The sequence below is a fragment of the Sus scrofa genome, chromosome 12 (assembly GCF_000003025.6).
Source record: "Sus scrofa isolate TJ Tabasco breed Duroc chromosome 12, Sscrofa11.1, whole genome shotgun sequence".
NCBI classification, from domain to species: domain Eukaryota; kingdom Metazoa; phylum Chordata; class Mammalia; order Artiodactyla; family Suidae; genus Sus; species Sus scrofa.
This window is the reverse complement of record NC_010454.4, coordinates 26,738,388-26,754,894: the sequence shown is the minus strand read 5'-3', so window position 1 is coordinate 26,754,894 and position 16,507 is coordinate 26,738,388. Positions and strand designations below refer to the sequence as shown.

Here is a 16,507-nt window from a genome sequence, read left to right as displayed (position 1 = left end):
ACAGCCCACCGCAACGCCGGATCCTTAAGAACCCACTGAGCGAGGCCGGGGATCGAACCCTCATCCTCATGGTTCCTAGCTGTATTTGTTAACCACTGGGCCACGACGGGAACTCCTGGACTGAATGTCCAGAAGCAGAAAATCCCAGGGAGGAACGGGCGTGGCCAGGAGAGTAGGCTGTCACCTCCTGGGTCAGGCCAGCTCCCCACCCCACCTCCGCACCTGCTGTGAGGGGAGTCAGAGGTGGTGTATGTGGGACAGACAGGGTTCAGGTGAAGAGCTGGGAAAGCAGATACCTGAAAAACTGTCCAGGAAGTGGAAAGATCATGGGCTTTGAAGTCAGGCACCTGGGTTCTAATTCCAGCTGTGTGACCTTGGGCAAGACACTCAACCTCCCTGAATTTCAGTTTCATCATTTGTGAAATGGGGCTAATGTCTACTTGACTGTGTCGTTGGGAAATTTCACAATGTATGGGATGAACCTAGCAATAGTGCTTGGCATTCAGAATATCCTAAACTTACATTCATTTCTAAAAAGTAGAGGCCACGGCTGCCGGGGCAGCACTGGGAGGTAAGGATTGCAAGCAGAAGGAAACTTTCTTTCTGTCTCAATGAACTGGAAATTGATGTGCTCAGCTGTTTTTATTTCTTGAGTCAAGCTATAGCCTCCTTTATCTGGCCCTGCCCATTAAAGAAGCCCCAGGTTGGTTCATTGATTAAGAAAAAAAGATCAAGGGAGTTCCCATTGCAGCTCAGAGGGTTACAAACCAAACTCGTATCCATGAGGATTTGATCCCTGGCCTCGCTCAATGGGTTAAGGATCCAGTGTTGCCATGAGCTGCAGTGTATGTCACAGATGTGGCTCGTATCCCATGTTACTGTGGCTGAGATGTAGGCCGGCAGCTGCAGCTCCAATTCAACCCCTAGCCTGGGAACTTCCATAGCTGCAGGTGTGGCCCTTAAAAAAGCAAAAGAAAGAAAGAAAAAGATCAAAATTGGGTTGGATGGAAGGGATGGAGGAAAATGAGGGTACAGGATGCAGGATGATCACTAAAGACTATGGAGTTTCTTTCTTTTTTTTCCTGCATCTGAGGCAAAGGAAATTCCCAGGCTAGAGACTGAATCTGGGTGGCAGCTGCAACCTGTGCTGCAGCTGTGGCAATGCTGGATCCTTTAACCCACTGTGCCAGGCCAGATATTGAACCTATGCATCCGTGCATCCACAGCCACCTCCAGCACTGCAGTCGGGTTCTTAACCCACTGCCCCACCACAGGAATTCCTGAAATTTCTTTTCCTTTCTTCCTTTCATTCTTTTGTTCTTTACTTGTGTGTTGGCCACTCCTGTGGCATGCAAAAGTTCCCAGGCCAGGGATTGAACCCAAACCACAGCAGCAATCCACTGAGCCGTGAAGGAACTCCTGGAGTTTCTTTTTAAAAGGTGATGGACTTTTAAAAATTGACTTTGGTCATGGGTGCACATATCTGTGAATATGCTAAAAACTATTGACTGTAACAATTTTTTTGGCCATGGCCATGGCATATGGAAGCTCCTGGGCCAGGAATTAAATGTGAACTGCAGCTGGGACCTACACTGCAGCTGGGACCTACACTGCAGCTGCAGCAACACCAGATCCTTAACCTATTGCGCGCCAGGCCAGGAATCAAACCCATGCTGCCGGAGACAGCACCAGATCCCTAACCCACCATGCCACAGCATGGCTCCTGAATATCACATTTTAAATAGGTGAATTGGATGGTACGTGTGAATTATAACTCAATAAAGCTGTATTTAAAAAAAAAAAAAAAGAATACTTCTTGCCGGACAAATCTGGCAATGATGCGAAAAAGAAATGAGTATAAGGAGTTTCCGTCGTGGCGCAGCGGTTAACCAATCCGACTAGGAACCATGAGGTTGCGGGTTCGATCCCTGGCCTTGCTCAGTGGGTTAACGATCCGGCGTTGCCGTGAACTGTGGTGTGGGTCATAGATGAGGCTCAGATCCCAAGTTGCTGTGGCTGTGTTGTAGGCTGGCAGCTACAGCTCCAATTCTTCATCCTGGAAACTTCCATATGCTGTGGGTGAAGCCCTAAAAAAACAGACAAACAAAAAAAACAAAACAAAAAAGAAAGAAAGAAAAGAAATAAGTAGAGCCCTAAAAAAATTTGTGTTGGCATTCCCGTTGTGGCTCAACAGTTAGTGAACCCCAACTAGCATCCATGAGGACTCGGTTCAATCCCTGGCCTCGCTCAGTGGGTTAAGGATCCAGTGTTGCTGTGGCTGTTGCATAGGCTGGCAGCTACAGCTCTGATTGGACCTCTAGCCTGGGAACCTCCATATGCCTCGGGTGCGGCCCTCAAAAGACAAAAAGACCAAAAAAAAAAAAAATTTGTGTTGGTATGGAGGGAGGATTAAATGAAGTAACGAATGCATGCCAAAGTGCTTAGTGCCACCCTTGATCAGGAAGAGGTCTGACAGTGCTAGTTTCCCTTGGGTCTCTTCCCTTCTCCATCCCCTAGAAGCTGCCAAGAGAGCACGCCAGAATAAACAGAGAAGCTCTTTATGCCAGGATCACAGGGACAAGAGGGGGGATGTGGGAAAAGGGCAGGGAGGGCCTGGGAGGACTGCCCCCCTCTCTTATTCACAGGTTTAGACGTTGTTCCATCTGCTCTCGAAGTTTGAATTTCTGGACCTAGAAGAGAGAGAAGGGAGAACCAGGTGTGGGCCTCTGCCAGCCAGGGTGCCCAAGCCCAGCGGGTTTGCCTGGGCCCTCAGACGTGCTCCAGCTAAAGCCAGGAAAGGGTCTGGGGCACACCAGGATGAGCCGACTAGTTGGTGATCCTACGGCCAGCCTCTCAACAGATGCCAGCCTGTCCCTCAGGGACGAATAGGCAGGGCTGCCTGAACCTCTGCTGGCCCTGGGGGCCCCAGGCTCTCCCCTGCCCCACTCCACTCCCCCACCCTGAGCCCTTCCACCTTCCACACCTTTCCCGAGACGGTGAGGGGGTAGTCTGTCACAAACACGATGTACCGAGGAATCTTAAAGTGGGAGATCTGCAGACCAGAGGGAGATCAAGCATGAGGCTGGGTGGGGTCCCAGGCTGGGGAGGAGGGGACCGTGGGATGACTGGTGGGCAGGGAAGAGGGTGTCGGAGAACCGAGCAACATCGGCTTACAGGGGACGGGGTGGGGGTGGGGGAAATGCGGGGATGAGGCCCCCACCTTCCCTTTGCAGAAAGCCTTGATCTCCTCCGCCGTGGTCTTCTCCCCCTTCTTGAGCCGAATGCAGGCACAGATTTCCTCCCCCATCCGGTTGTCCTTCACTCCCACCACCTTCCAGGGTCAGAGACAGCGGCAGACATCCCCATCCGCATCCCCATCCATGCCCCCTGCCCCTGGGGGTCTCGCCTGAGCTCCTCAGGGCTGGGTGTCTCACCTGCACATCCTGCACCTGTGGGTGAGTGTGAAAGAAGTCCTCCAGCTCCGCAGGGTAGATGTTCTCACCACCTCGGATGATCATATCCTTGGCGCGACCCACGATCCTGCAGAAGCCCTGCTCGTCCATCACAGCGATGTCTCTGCAAGGAAAGCCCAGGAGCTGCTCTCACCTCTGCCTCAACCGGCTGGCTCGCTTCACTCATTCAGCAAACAGTCACTGAGCACCTGCTACGGGTCCTGCACTGCTCTAGACGCTGGGGGCCACAGAATGAACAAGACATTCCCTGGATCGTATAGTCTAATGGAGGAGGCAGCCCCAAACAAGGAAGCCAATACCTCTAGCATATCTGCTCTCTCTCCTATCTATACATATGTTTTTTTCATGGCTGGCTCCTTTCTTCTCATTCAGATGTTTCTACCTTAGAGGAGCCTTCTCTGATCACCCAATAAAGAGGAGTTCCCCCCACCACCACTGCCGCTTTCTCTCCTGGGACCCTGTTTTGTTTTCTTTGTGATGTGTATTAATGTCTGAAATGATCTCATTTGTTTTTTTGTTTTTTTTTTTTTGTTGTTGTTGTTGCTATTTCTTGGGCCGCTCCCGCGGCATATGGAGGTTCCCAGGCTAGGGGTTGAGTCGGAGCTGTAGCCACCGGCCTACGCCAGAGCCACAGCAACGCAGGATCCGAGCCGCGTCTGCAACCTACACCACAGCTCACGGCAACACCGGACCGTTAACCCACTGAGCAAGGGCAGGGATCGAACCCGCAACCTCATGGTTCCTAGTCGGATTCGTTAACCACTGCGCCACGACGGGAACTCCTGAAATGATCTCATTTGTATCTGTCTCCCTCCACCAGACATGTGGGAAGTAAGAGCAAGATCTTTCCCAGCCTGCTTTCTGCTGCACCAGCATAGTGCTGGCCCGTGGCAGGTGCATAATTAGAATTTGCTGACTTAGTAAATAAGTGACTGATGCTTGGCTCGGATTTTGCAAGTACTGTCCTAGGCGCTCTCACCTGTGCTGCATCTGGTCCCTCCGGGAGCTCTATTCAGAGAATATGATCCTCTTCATTTTACACGGTTTTTTTTTTGTTTGTTTGGGGGTTTTTTTGTTTTTTGTTTTTTGTCTTTTTGCCATTTCTTGGGCCGCTCCTGGGGCATATGGAGGTTCCCAGGCTAGGGGTCGAATCGGAGCTATAGCTGCGGGCCTACACCAGAGCCACAGCAGCGCTGGATCCGAGCCACATCTGTGACCTACATCACAGCTCATGGCAACGCTGGATCCTTAACCCACTGAGTGAGGCCAGGGACTGAACCCGCAACCTCATGGTTCCTAGCCAAATTCGTTAACCACTGCGCCACGACGGGAACTCCATTTTACACATTTTGAAAATTAAGCCTCCAAGATGTGCAAGGGCCATCTTGACACACGTGTTCTCCTTGTTCTAGTTCAATGTTCCCAACTCGCCTGGGGACTCCCAGCCACCCCTCTTGGTCCTGCCCTACTCACCCTGTCCGATACCACTTGTCCTGTCCGATTACTTCGTCTGTCTTCTGAGGATCACCCCAGTAGCCCTGCATGACGCAGTAGCCCCGGATACACAGCTCTCCAGGTGTGTTCAGCTCTGCCAGTGTCCTCGTCTCCATATTCATGATCTGGGCCTGGGAGCAGGCAGCTTCAGACCGGGGCCTCCCAGCCTCTCGCTTCAGGATGGGGAGCCCTCAGGAATGGGGGGGGGTGGGGAGTGAAGCTTTGCCTTCCTTCCCCCTGGTAAGGAGGCCCCCTGGCTCTGCCCATCCCAATCCAGGGAAGGGAGATGAAACCAGAATAGGTCAGTCACCAGGTGGACACCTGAGCTGGGCAGGAAGGTGGGGCCCAGACCAGGAGATGCTCAGGGAAGGAGGCCAGCAGAGGGCCAGGCCAGCTAAAGAATGATAAACTGTGCAGAAGAAAAGCGAGCCTCTTCTTACTTCCCACTAAATAGCAAATAATGAAGCCAGAGGAGGGGGGCACAGCAGGGCCACGTGAATAGGAGGGGTGGCAGAGATGCAGACCCCGAATGCCTCGGCGAGAAACGAGCCACAGCCAACGTGCAAGGAAAGCTTAGCCTGGGTGCCTCATGTCTGCATGTGCGAAATGGAGAGACCTGCACACTGCACTGGTGAGCATCCTTGTGAGGCTGTCAGGCACATAGAAGGGGATTAGTGTCACTGCACACTCACTTCAGGGAGGAGGGAAGGAGATTTCTTTTTTCCTTTTTTTCTTTTTTTTTTTTTTTTGTATTTTTGCCTTTTCTAGGGCCGCTCCCCATGGCATATGGAAGTTCCCAGGCTAGGGGGTCGAATCGGAGCTGTAGCCGCCGGCCTATGCCATAGCAACGCGGGATCAGAGCCTCATCTGCAACCTACACCACAGCTCACGGCAACGCTGGATCCTTAACCCACTGAGCAAGGCCAGGGATCGAACCCACAACCTCATGTTTCCTAGTCAGATTCGTTAACCACTGTGCCACGACAGGAACTCCGAGATTTCTGAAATAGGATGGTGGCTGGCCCCAGGGGAAGCACATTGGCAGTGACCCCCAGAGGGGCAAGGGCACAAGGGGGGAGGGGAAACCAGGTACGGGGCTGGCATAAAGCACCAGTGTTGGACGCTGGCAATTTGGAAGGGAAAGGTACTCAGGGTCGGCCTTCAAGGTACAAGGAACCCCCAGAGGGACAAGCTGCCTGGGAAACTGTTTACACCAAGCAAAAAGAGGACCGCTGCCTAAGGTCGGGGCGGGGAGGGCTATGAGAGAGAAAGAGCTGTGTAGGAAAAATCTCTGTGCTGTGGCTCCTCTTTGAGGCTGTTCTGGCTGCCCTGAAACAGACAGTGGGCTTGGCAAAAACACACCTCAGACAGGAAGGGAGGCTGTGGAGTTCGGCTGGCGGCTGCTCCTGGCCACTGTTCCAGCTCTTCCCCGCTCAAGGCCTCAGCCCACAGAGAAGCCCCAGGCCAGTCCCCGGGAAGCCCCTGATGCTGGGGGTGCTCTCAGCATCCTGAGTGAGCTCTGATGGAAAACAACGCGTCCCAAGGGGTGCCCCCCCCAGCCACATGGTAGGAGGTGGGGCCTGGGGCCTGGGCTCACCTCGGTGTGGGGCATAACTCTGCCCACACTTTCTGCCTTCTGCTCCATGGTGTCCTCGGGAAAGTTCATGAAAGTGACAGGACTATTTTCTGTGGTTCCATAAGCCACCTAGAGGGTCCAGAAAGGGTATTCGGAAGGGAGCAAAGGGATGGCGGCAAGATGGAGAAGTCTCCCTGGGGAAATGGGGAGGAACTCGGGGGAAAGAAGGCAGTGGTTGAATGGTGGGACGAGTGGCATAGTCGGTAGAGGTCAGAGGTCAGGAGGCAAACCTGACCTCTGGGATGGAGCCCAAACTAGCTCAACGAGCAGAGTCCCGAGGTCTGAAATAAAACTGAGAGCAGGGAGGCTACTGGCTTCCAGGCAGGGCGCCCAGTCTCCACAATTCCCTGGAGCAGCCATACGCTTTAGCCTGTGGCTCCCAGCAGCACCAGTGCCCCAGCCCCAAGGCGTCTTAGCACCGGCTTCCTGAATTCAGGCCGTAACATCCCCTGGCCCTCCCTTCCAAGCTGAAGGGTCTGAAAACTTGATGAGAAAGCCAGCCTCCCCTGGCCCAGCTGGGAGCTATAAACACAACCCACCCACCCACCAGACTCCTGGGACAAGTGCCTAGCATTGGGATAGGTGCGCCCCCCCCCCCCAAGTTCTGGAAAGTTTCCTGTACATTTATTTTCATCAAAATAAAAATACAGCCAAAGCAAGGATTTAAAAAGCCAGTGGCACACACCCTCCCCCCACTCTCCCCCTTCTAGTGGTTGGAACGTCCTGAGCCACAGAAAACCAGAAGCCAGCCTTGGAGAAGCCTGAAAACCAGGCAGTGTTCTGGGCCGACTGTGACCCCCAACGCGTGAAAGGAGCTTAGGAGAGGGGTAGGTCTCCCCACCTGAATTCTGGGTGAAAGGAGAGGGGCAGGCTACCCTCTCTTCTTGGTCCCTTCCAGCCAGCAAAGACACCAGACCTTTGTTCGTCCTTCAGCCTCACCCCGTTCCAAATTTCTTCTGTGTCAGGGGGCATGACTCAGGCACAGCTGGGGTCTGGCAAGATCTGAGGTCCGGCTCCTCCCCTCACCCCCCAAAACAGACAAGAACCCCTACCAGTCAGCCCAGAGCTTGCTTTGAGGCCAGAGCTGAGACGCTGCCTGCCCTCCCCTCCCCTTTCCACAAGAATCTGGACACCGTGGCGGGACAAGTGGACACAGAGATCTGGTCAGCTGGGGCAGGGCTGCCCACAGGACCTGGGGTCAGGAAACCCAAGCTGTCCAAGGGCTGGTCCTTTGTAGCCAGGACCCAGCCCCCTCACCCACCCTCACAGTCCTGGGGCCACTGCCCAGGTGTGGCTTCTGCCAAGTACACCTTGGCGCCACCCTGGCCGCCATCCTGAGAGAGCCCCCCACCTCCCCCGGGGAGGGGGGCGGTTCCTGACCGCCGAGGGGTGGGGATGAAGAGATGGGGACATTCTAGGGAGATTAAGGACAGGGAAAGATGGTGCGGCTGTGGCCTTCTGGTGTGTTTGCCCAGCCCTGTGGGTCACTCCCCTCACCACCAGGTCCCACTCTTCTGATTACCTTCACCCGTGGCAAAGGGGCATGGGGGTGCCGGGGACGGAAACGCGAGCCCAGGGAGAAGGGGAGGGCGGGGGGCGGGGGAGGTGGGGGAGCGCCTGGGAGAGAGGAGCCATCGGACCTCCAACCTCTCCAGCCTCCTGAGGGTTGGCTGCGGGTGCAGCCGGAAGGGGGAGCCCGACGCCAGAGCAGCTCTCACGCTCCGCCGGCGCCGCACAAGAGCCCCATTAAAGCGCCGCCGGCCGGCGACCGCGGCGAGACTCGCGTCCGGCCGTCCGGCCCCACTTCCTCCCTCGCTGGGTCCAGGGCACGCGGCCGAGCGTGTATGGGGGGGGAGGCGTGGAGGCTCAGACTTGAGCAAACAAATAAGTTCAGGGACCGCCTCCCTCTCTGCGGTGTAAACTCGGGGGCCCTGGACACACCCATTACTGCCCCCACCAGGAAAGCAGGGGGAAAGGAGGTCAGGGCTGGGAGGGAGCAAGATCCGAGGGCAGGGAGATAGGGGGGGCCGGGCTGGGGACTGAGGTTCGGGGACCTGGGTCCAGCCGCGCACGGTCCCCAGGGTGAGAGGGCCCCTCCCCGTCGAGGGCAGGGGCGCAGCTCCGGGCGGGAGGGAGTTAACCCGGTGCCCTCGCGGCTCCACGTAGGAGCTGGCTCCGGCTGCCGGCTGCGGTCAGGGCCACCGTATAAATAGGGCGGGAGACCGAGCGCCGAGGACTTGCAGCCGCCCCCAGCCCCGGCCCCTGGCGTCCCAGCCATGGCCCGCCAGATGCTCTTGCTCAGCCTCGGCCTCCTGGCCGGCCTGCTGCCGGCGCTGGCCGCCTGCCCCCAGAACTGCCACTGCCACGGCGACCTGCAGCACGTCATCTGCGACAAGGTGGGGCTGCAGAAGATCCCCAAAGTGTCAGAGAAGACCAAGCTGCTCAACCTACAGCGCAACAACTTCCCAGTGCTGGCTGCTAACTCGTTTCGGGCCATGCCGAACCTCGTCTCGCTGCACCTGCAGCACTGCCAGATCCGCGAGGTGGCCTCTGGCGCCTTCCGCGGCCTCAAGCAGCTCATCTACCTGTACCTATCCCACAACGACATCCGCGTGCTGCGCGCTGGCGCCTTCGACGACCTGACCGAGCTCACCTACCTCTACCTGGACCACAACAAGGTGACCGAGCTGCCCCGAGGGCTACTCTCCCCGCTGGTCAACCTTTTCATCCTGCAGCTCAACAACAACAAGATCCGCGAGCTGCGCGCAGGCGCCTTCCAGGGCGCCAAGGACCTGCGCTGGCTCTACCTGTCGGAAAACTCACTCAGTTCCCTGCAGCCCGGCTCTCTGGACGACGTGGAAAACCTCGCCAAGTTCTACCTGGATAGGAACCAGCTATCCAGCTACCCCTCGGCTGCTCTGAGCAAGCTGCGGGTGGTGGAGGAGCTGAAGCTGTCCCACAACCCCCTGAAAAGCATCCCAGACCATGCCTTCCAGTCTTTCGGCAGATACCTGGAGACCCTCTGGCTGGACAACACCAACCTGGAGAAGGTGAGCTCCTGGCTGCAGAGCTCTGCCCTGGCTCCTTCTTCACTGCCAGGAGGCCCGGGGATCCAGGGCCACAGCTGGGCACCATCCCCTCTTCCCTAAAATTGCCTCTTCCTGTGGCTAACTCCAAGGTGAGGAGCTCTGCCACCTCTGTCCCTCATCTTGTCCCGTGCCTGCCCCAAATCCTGCCCTGCTGCCCCTAGTCCCTAGTCTCTGGCACGGCCCTCCTAGGATTCCTACTTAAAAACAGAGCCGGGGCTGCCCTGGCCCCACCAGTAGGCCCCAAGGAGGGATGTCCAGGGCTCCCAAACTCCTTGCACAGCAGCCACCTCTTCCTTTTGGGCCTTCCACCCGTCCTTGCTGTGTCCCCCACCTCCACCCCGCCCCCAGTCTCCAGTAAACCTCCCACCCCATAAAGGAAGGTTTGTTTATTGAGGAGCCTTCCAGAGGAGCTGGGCACCTCAGGCCCACAAAGAGACCCTGTTCCTGGTGGGGAGAGTGCATGTGTGCTAAGGTGGGGTGGGGGGCTGGGGAGTGAGGGGGGAGCACATAGCTGAGGAAGGCCCCCTCCGTGCCTCCCAGAGATGCCCCCCACCCCCCAGTCCACACACACACACACACACATGCCACTGCATTCCCAGGTCCATCTCAGCCGAGTGGGGACCAGGGGCAGGCCCCAGGTTGCAGGCATGGCACCCAGGGGCTCTGTGAAGGGGCAAAAGCAAGAGCCACTCATCGTTGCCAACCTTTGGCACCAGGACCCCAGGTGCCTCCCCTTAGGGAAGGTGGGCTAGGCCTCACTGTGCCCCAGGACACTCACGGCCCTTTGCCCACCCTGGTCACCAGACCCATCACTTGGCTGCATCCTTCCTTGCTCAGTCCTTCCTCCCCTGTGATTCCCTGGCCAGGTGGGGCTGCCTTGGCTCAGGGTGGCGTTCGCTCTGATGACCATCTCCCGCACCTTGCCCTGGTCCCTGTCCTATACCAGAGGGATTTTCCAGTCCCAAGGAGGGACTAGGTGCGGGCGATGGTCATCAGAGCAGTCTGATTAGCAGGGAACTCCACATCTCTCCCTGGGCCGCAGGCACGGAGATGAGAGCAGCATGGTACCTGGATGGCAACCAGCCTTTGTCTGGGTGGACGGTGCCTGCCTGAGCCTGCCCTTCTTTAGCCCCAGCCACTCCCCAGCAGAAATCAGAGTCCTCTGTGGCCCACCACTGCCACACTGGCCTTTCAGTGGGATGTAGAACAGGGCGGCAGGGGCTCATTTGGGGCGGGGAGGGGAGGCAGGAACTGTGACATCTGGGCCAAGATGCGGGCACCAATAGAATGTTTCCTCTGGAGTCAGCCAACCTGGCCAAAGGCTCCACCAAGGTGGCTCCACAAATAGTGTCTGGCGGACGGTGAGGGAGCCGTGAGGACAGAGCTGGGGGACATCCCAGGGCCCTGGGGGCTGTGGGGAGACTGGGCCCATGGCCCATCCCACCAAACACTGACCAGCTTCACTGTGTGCCAGCTTGCGCCTCTGGGACCAAACTCTGGCTGCCTCCCCAGTCCCAGTGTTTGTGCAGGGAGCACGGTGCCAGGGGAAGAGGAGCTGGGTGTGGTTCTGCAGCTACTGTTTACTCCCTAGTGCCACTCTGGGCAAGGGACTTAACCCTCCCCCCCCATCTCCAATCTACATATTGGAAATAATACCACCTATCTCAAAAGGTCATTGTATGGATTGGATCTGAGACAACTGAGTCACACTGTGAAACTTCTCAAGCTGCCACTGAGGAGTCCAGGGAAGGACCTACCCCTCGGGGACCACAGAGCTGGGAGAGGCAGACCCCTGGGGCTGGGGGGCTTAGCTCATGCCCACTTCACTCTCTAGTTCTCTGACGGTGCCTTCCTGGGCGTGACCACGCTGAAACACGTCCATCTGGAGAACAACCGCCTGAGCCAGCTGCCCTCCAACTTCCCCTTTGACAACCTGGAGACCCTTACCCTTACCAACAACCCCTGGAAGTGTACCTGCCAGCTTCGGGGACTTCGGAGGTGAGAGCCACCCCCATGTCCCCCCCCCAGAATCCGCCCTCACGTGATGGAGTGGAGACACACTGGCCCTGCACTAAGGCATCCTGGGCACACATCCTGGATCTGCTGCCTAAGAAGTGCGGGACCCTGGGAGTTTTCCGTTTGTTTTGTGTTTTTTTTTGTTGTTGTTGTTGTTGTTGTTTGTCTTTTTGCCATTTCTTGGGCTACTCCCATGGCACATGGAGGTTCCCAGGCTAGGGGTCCGATTGGAGCTGTAGCCGCCGGCCTGTGCCAGAGCCACTGCAACTCAGGACCTGAGCCGCATCTGCAACCTACACCACAGTTCTCGGCAACGCCGGACCCTTAACCCACTGAGCCAGGCCAGGGATCAAACCCGCAACCTCATGGTTCCTAGTCGGATTCGTTAACCACTGAGCCACGATGGGGACTCCTCCCGTTTGTAAAATGAAGGTGACAGTTCCAGACTGCCCGAAAGCCAAGGCAATCCTAGCCCCCATGGCTGACGCTCCTCCCTCTGGTCCTCTTACCTCTCTTCCCCAATCCCAGCAACTCTCTGTCTCTCCAGGTGGCTGGAAGCCAAGACCTCCCGCCCTGATGCCACTTGCGCGTCACCCGCCAAGTTCAGGGGCCAGCACATTCGGGACACAGATGCCTTCCGCGGCTGCAAGTTCCCCACTAAGAGGTCCAAGAAAGCCGGTCGCCATTAAACAGGTGGGGCCGGGTGGGCAGGTCCCCCATGCCCTCTCTGGAGCTTCTGGAAGTGAGGAGGGTGTCCCAGGACGGCCCGTCCCCACCAAGGAAGGGCAGGCAGACCCTCCATTTTGCAGGGAGAGGAGGGGAGGGTTGGGGCTCCCCTCTGAGGGGGCGATAGTACTGTCCGGGACTCCCACTCCCACCGCTCTCTGCAAACTTCGTCTGGGTGGCTGGAGTCCTGACACCAATCCTTGCCTCACCACAGGTCCTGACCCAGCCGGTCCTGGTGACTGGCCTCTGCCTTCTGCCGGAGAAACTACTGACCCTCCCACCTCCGATCCCCACCTTCTCCCCACAGCCCCTGCTGATGCACAGAGCTGTCCCCACCTAGACACGTCCTGGCAGGAGGGACTCAGGCACCCCAGCACGAGCCCAGCTCCACCTGACAGTGAGAGCTCCATCATGCCTGGCCCCACTGCCATGGCTTCTCTCAGAGAAGCTGTTGCTGAGACTCCCAAGTCCTTAGCCATCAGGATGGCTACCCTTCCAGAATCTTCCTCTCTTCTCCCCTTTCCCTGCCACTTGGAAACAAACATCAGATCCTTGTTCCCCCCCCTTGCTTCCAGGAAGGGTCTTAAGGGCCTGCCCCCAACTGTGCCAGCACCCCCCCACCCCCTGCCAGGACACTCTAGCAGGACACCGGTGCTTTGCCACATACCCTCCCAGGCTGCATATTTTCCCCCCAGATGTCTATAAATATAAATTTATGTATGTATGATATTTACTCCCTCGTCACCTATCTCTGTGACTTGCCAGCCACTGATGAGGTCAGACTGCATTTTCTCACATCCGCTTTCTGGAATGATGGCCAGCCAAAGGGCCTTCCTTGGAGACCTTCCTGGCCTCCTCCCCGCTCCCATCAGTCTGTTCTCACGCAGCCCCAGCCTGCCCTCAACCCCCAGCCCTGCCTCCACTCACCACCAGCTCCTTCATGTTCATCTTGTTGATGATGGCGCGGATCAGCTCTGGGGGTACGGGTGACCCGGCAATAACACCTGGATCAGAGAAAGAGCTGACACAGCTCCCACCTTCTCCGGGCCCAGTGGACCCCCTCTTCACCCATGGCCCTTTAGGGGAAATAACATTCCCTTCTCTCCCCGGACCCTGGACCTGGCAGGTGGCCTTGGGCTGGTAACTAGGGACACTGACTGGCCTCCCTCCCACCCATGTTTCCACAGTGGCCTTCGTGCCCCCGAAATGAACGATTGGGCTCAAATGCAGTTCACTGGGCCAGTCCTGGCCTGGCCCCCCTTGGCCCGATCCCACCTCCACAAATGGCTGAGATGTCGTAACTGGAGAAGTCCGGTTGGTTCAGAATGTCCACGAACATGGTAGGGGTGCCATACAGGAAGGAGCCTCTGTATAAGGAGGGGGTACGTCTCAAAATCAGTTTCAGAAGTAGAAGGGAACAGCCCCTTCGGACCCACCCCACCCTGACCCTACGGCTAGGGCTGAGACCCCAACTCTGGGGAATGGGCAGGCGAAGCTCCTTGGAGGGAAGAACTGGTTCTCCTCTGGGAGTCCCCCACTACCTCATTTCCATGTCTCCCAGTTGGAGGGAGGAGACGTCTGAGAACGGGATCGGGGCCCAGGAGTGAGGAACTGGACGGGTCTTCTCTGCCCCCAGGTAGCTGCTCACTGATGCTCACCTCTCTCTGCTAATGGCCTCCAGCGCCTTCTTGCCATCGAAGACCGGAGAGGACAGGATGAGGGTGACCCCATGCATCAAGCTCACCATTGTGCCCCCCACGGAACCCAGGCAGTGGTACAGGGGGGTGGGCAGGACCATCCTTGACTTCTCTGCCGTCTGGAGATGGAGGCAGGAGGCTGGGTCTACTGTGGGGCCGGAAGCTCTGGAAGCCAGTTCCTCTAGCCAGCAGGGGGGAGCCCAGCAGGCGGCCCGCCCCTGCAGGATGCCAGGAAGCCCTGGCTGGGCCGGCACCCCCTCACCTTCTGTGACAGTTGCAGGCGCTCCCCTATCATGTTGGAGTTGTTTACGATGTTGTAGTGGGAGAGCGTGGCCCCCTTGGGACTGCCGGTTGTCCCCTGCCAAGAGAAGCAGGTGATGGCTTGGCTCCTTTTGTCCCATCTCTTCCCCCCCACCCCCGGGCCACGGCATGCAAGAGCAGTGCACTGGGAATCGGAAGACTGGGACCTTGGCCCAGACCCATTCTTTCGTTCCGTATGTCCTCCTGAAGGTTTGCCACGTGCCAGGGGTTAGGATCCAGAGATGTGGAAGACACGGTCTACCCTCATGCCAGAGAGGCAGAGAACTCTGAGGCCCACCAGCAGATGCCCTCTTTGGGCCTCAGTTTCCCCATCTGTTAAATGTGGTGGCTCAATGTACCTGTCCCTGTGCCAGGGACGAAGGCCAGGGGAGGGCAGGTGACAAGGACACCAGTTGCTGCTGTTTTCCAGGGCAGAGGGGACAGCTAGGTCCAGCCCAGGGAGAAGAGCGTCTGCTCTCCCGATCTCCTCTGCTGCCTCCTCATTCTCAGGGGAGGGTGACTGGGTCGCAGGGGGGGAGGGTGCCAACCTGGGCTTGGGACCTGAGACCTCTGCCCTACCGAGGTGAACTGGATGTTGATGGGGTCATGGCAGGACAGGAACTTCTGCGTGTGCCGGAGCTGAGCCAGATGCTGCTCTTGATTGCCAGCTGCCACCACGTCATCCAGAAGCAGGGTCCCTGGCAGAGGGGTGTCCACTGAGATGACGATGGTCAGGTCCGGGAGCCTGGGGTAGGCAGCATGGCAAGAGTCAGGGCTGAGGGAGGGCCCCCAGAGATGCCAGCCTCATCCCTGGGGGGTGGGGGAGGGGGGAGGGAGGCTGCACGATGCACCCCTCCCAACCCGGGATACCCCCACCTCTGGCTCTTCAAGGCCCCTGGCTTGGCCTTCTCCACCTCTGGACAGATCTGCTTCAGGATGTTGTAGTACTGCTGGGTCTTGAATTGCTTGGGGAACACGAGGGCTTTGCAGCCCACCTGTGGAAGAGGAGGGCCCCACCACCACCACAGTCAGCAGGAAGCCCCCGCTTGGGGTTCTGGTGGAGTCCTAAGGGTTGCTCTCTCCCCCCCACAATACTTCCCTGACACACACAGGCACCGCCCCCCAACACACACCCCATCACCACCACAACACACGCATGCGCGACCCCCAACACACACATTAGCCCGTTGGACCAGCCACCCCCTCTTCCCACCCACATACAGCCTGGGTGTCACCCATTTGGGCATGCCTCCACCTCACCAGCCCTCTGTGACAACTGGAAGCCCCCTGCGCCAGACACCAGCCGGCCCCAACGCCCCCACCCCAAGAACAGACTTACCTTCTTGAGGGCATACTCCAGCTCTGGAGCCTGGTAGGCTGGGTTCACGGACACCTGGTGGAGACAGCAAGGGTGCATCACGTGTCCTGGGCAGACGTGGTCCCTCTCGATGCCCTCCACCCTCAGAGGCTGCAACCCGTACCTTGGGCCTCCTTGGTGGGCTTCAGGAAAAAGCACTAGCTGGTCTGATACCAGCCAGGCATTGGTGTGATTTGGGGGCCAAGGATCCAGGGGCCTGTCCTGAATGATCCCCCCCAGGACCCTCACACCCCCAGATGTGCAGGCAAGGCCCTCCTCACCAGAATGATGCCTGCCTGGGCTGTGGCCAGCTGAATGAGTACCCATGCATAGGAGTTGGGTCCCCACATGCCCAGCCGGTCACCCTTGCGGAGGCCGATACTCAAGAGCCCAGCAGCAGCTTTGTCCACCTGGTGTAAACAGACGGGGCACAAAGGGGTGAGATGTGGATGAGCAGAAAGGGGCCCATGATGCCCAACTCAACCTTTGGCCCAGGGGTTCACATCAGAATCACCTGGGAACAAGGACAGGCAGATTCCCAGGCCTCAGCAGATCTGGAAGGTGCCTTGGGACCATGCATGTTAACTAGGGCCCCAGGGGAACACCCATCATGGCTCAGTGGAAACGAATCTGACTAGCATCCGTGAGGATGCAGGTTCGATCCCTGGCCTCGCTCAGTGGGTTAAGGATCTGGTGTTGCCATGAACTGTGGTGTAGGT

At 57.7% G+C, this 16,507-nt stretch overlaps 2 protein-coding genes across 3 annotated transcripts in view; one reads left to right on the top strand and one right to left on the bottom strand.

The window, feature by feature from the left end:
• Window positions 2,543-16,507, bottom strand: part of ACSF2 (acyl-CoA synthetase family member 2) — a 38,563-nt gene continuing 24,598 nt past the window's right edge. The window contains exons 3-16 of one of the 2 annotated variants that reach the window (XM_003131573.4): window positions 16,070-16,198; window positions 15,771-15,824; window positions 15,308-15,426; window positions 15,011-15,176; window positions 14,394-14,489; window positions 14,093-14,250; window positions 13,710-13,801; window positions 13,362-13,438; window positions 6,565-6,672; window positions 4,947-5,098; window positions 3,435-3,576; window positions 3,221-3,331; window positions 2,984-3,052; window positions 2,543-2,690 (exon numbers count right to left, since the gene is read on the bottom strand). In XM_003131573.4, the coding sequence (XP_003131621.3) occupies window positions 2,640-2,690; window positions 2,984-3,052; window positions 3,221-3,331; window positions 3,435-3,576; window positions 4,947-5,098; window positions 6,565-6,672; window positions 13,362-13,438; window positions 13,710-13,801; window positions 14,093-14,250; window positions 14,394-14,489; window positions 15,011-15,176; window positions 15,308-15,426; window positions 15,771-15,824; window positions 16,070-16,198 (1,524 nt within the window). In that variant the 3' untranslated portion in view covers window positions 2,543-2,639. Of the gene's footprint in view, window positions 2,691-2,983; window positions 3,053-3,220; window positions 3,332-3,434; window positions 3,577-4,946; window positions 5,099-6,564; window positions 6,673-13,361; window positions 13,439-13,709; window positions 13,802-14,092; window positions 14,251-14,393; window positions 14,490-15,010; window positions 15,177-15,307; window positions 15,427-15,770; window positions 15,956-16,069; window positions 16,199-16,507 lie in introns of both variants that reach the window. The other variant, XM_021067162.1, reaches the window with a different exon arrangement.
• Window positions 8,531-13,158, top strand: CHAD (chondroadherin). The gene is made up of 4 exons (XM_005668885.3): window positions 8,531-9,653; window positions 11,527-11,690; window positions 12,256-12,401; window positions 12,649-13,158. Exons 1-3 carry the CDS (start codon window positions 8,880-8,882, stop codon window positions 12,395-12,397), a joined length of 1,080 nt encoding a protein of 359 aa, XP_005668942.1. The 5' UTR covers window positions 8,531-8,879; the 3' UTR covers window positions 12,398-12,401; window positions 12,649-13,158.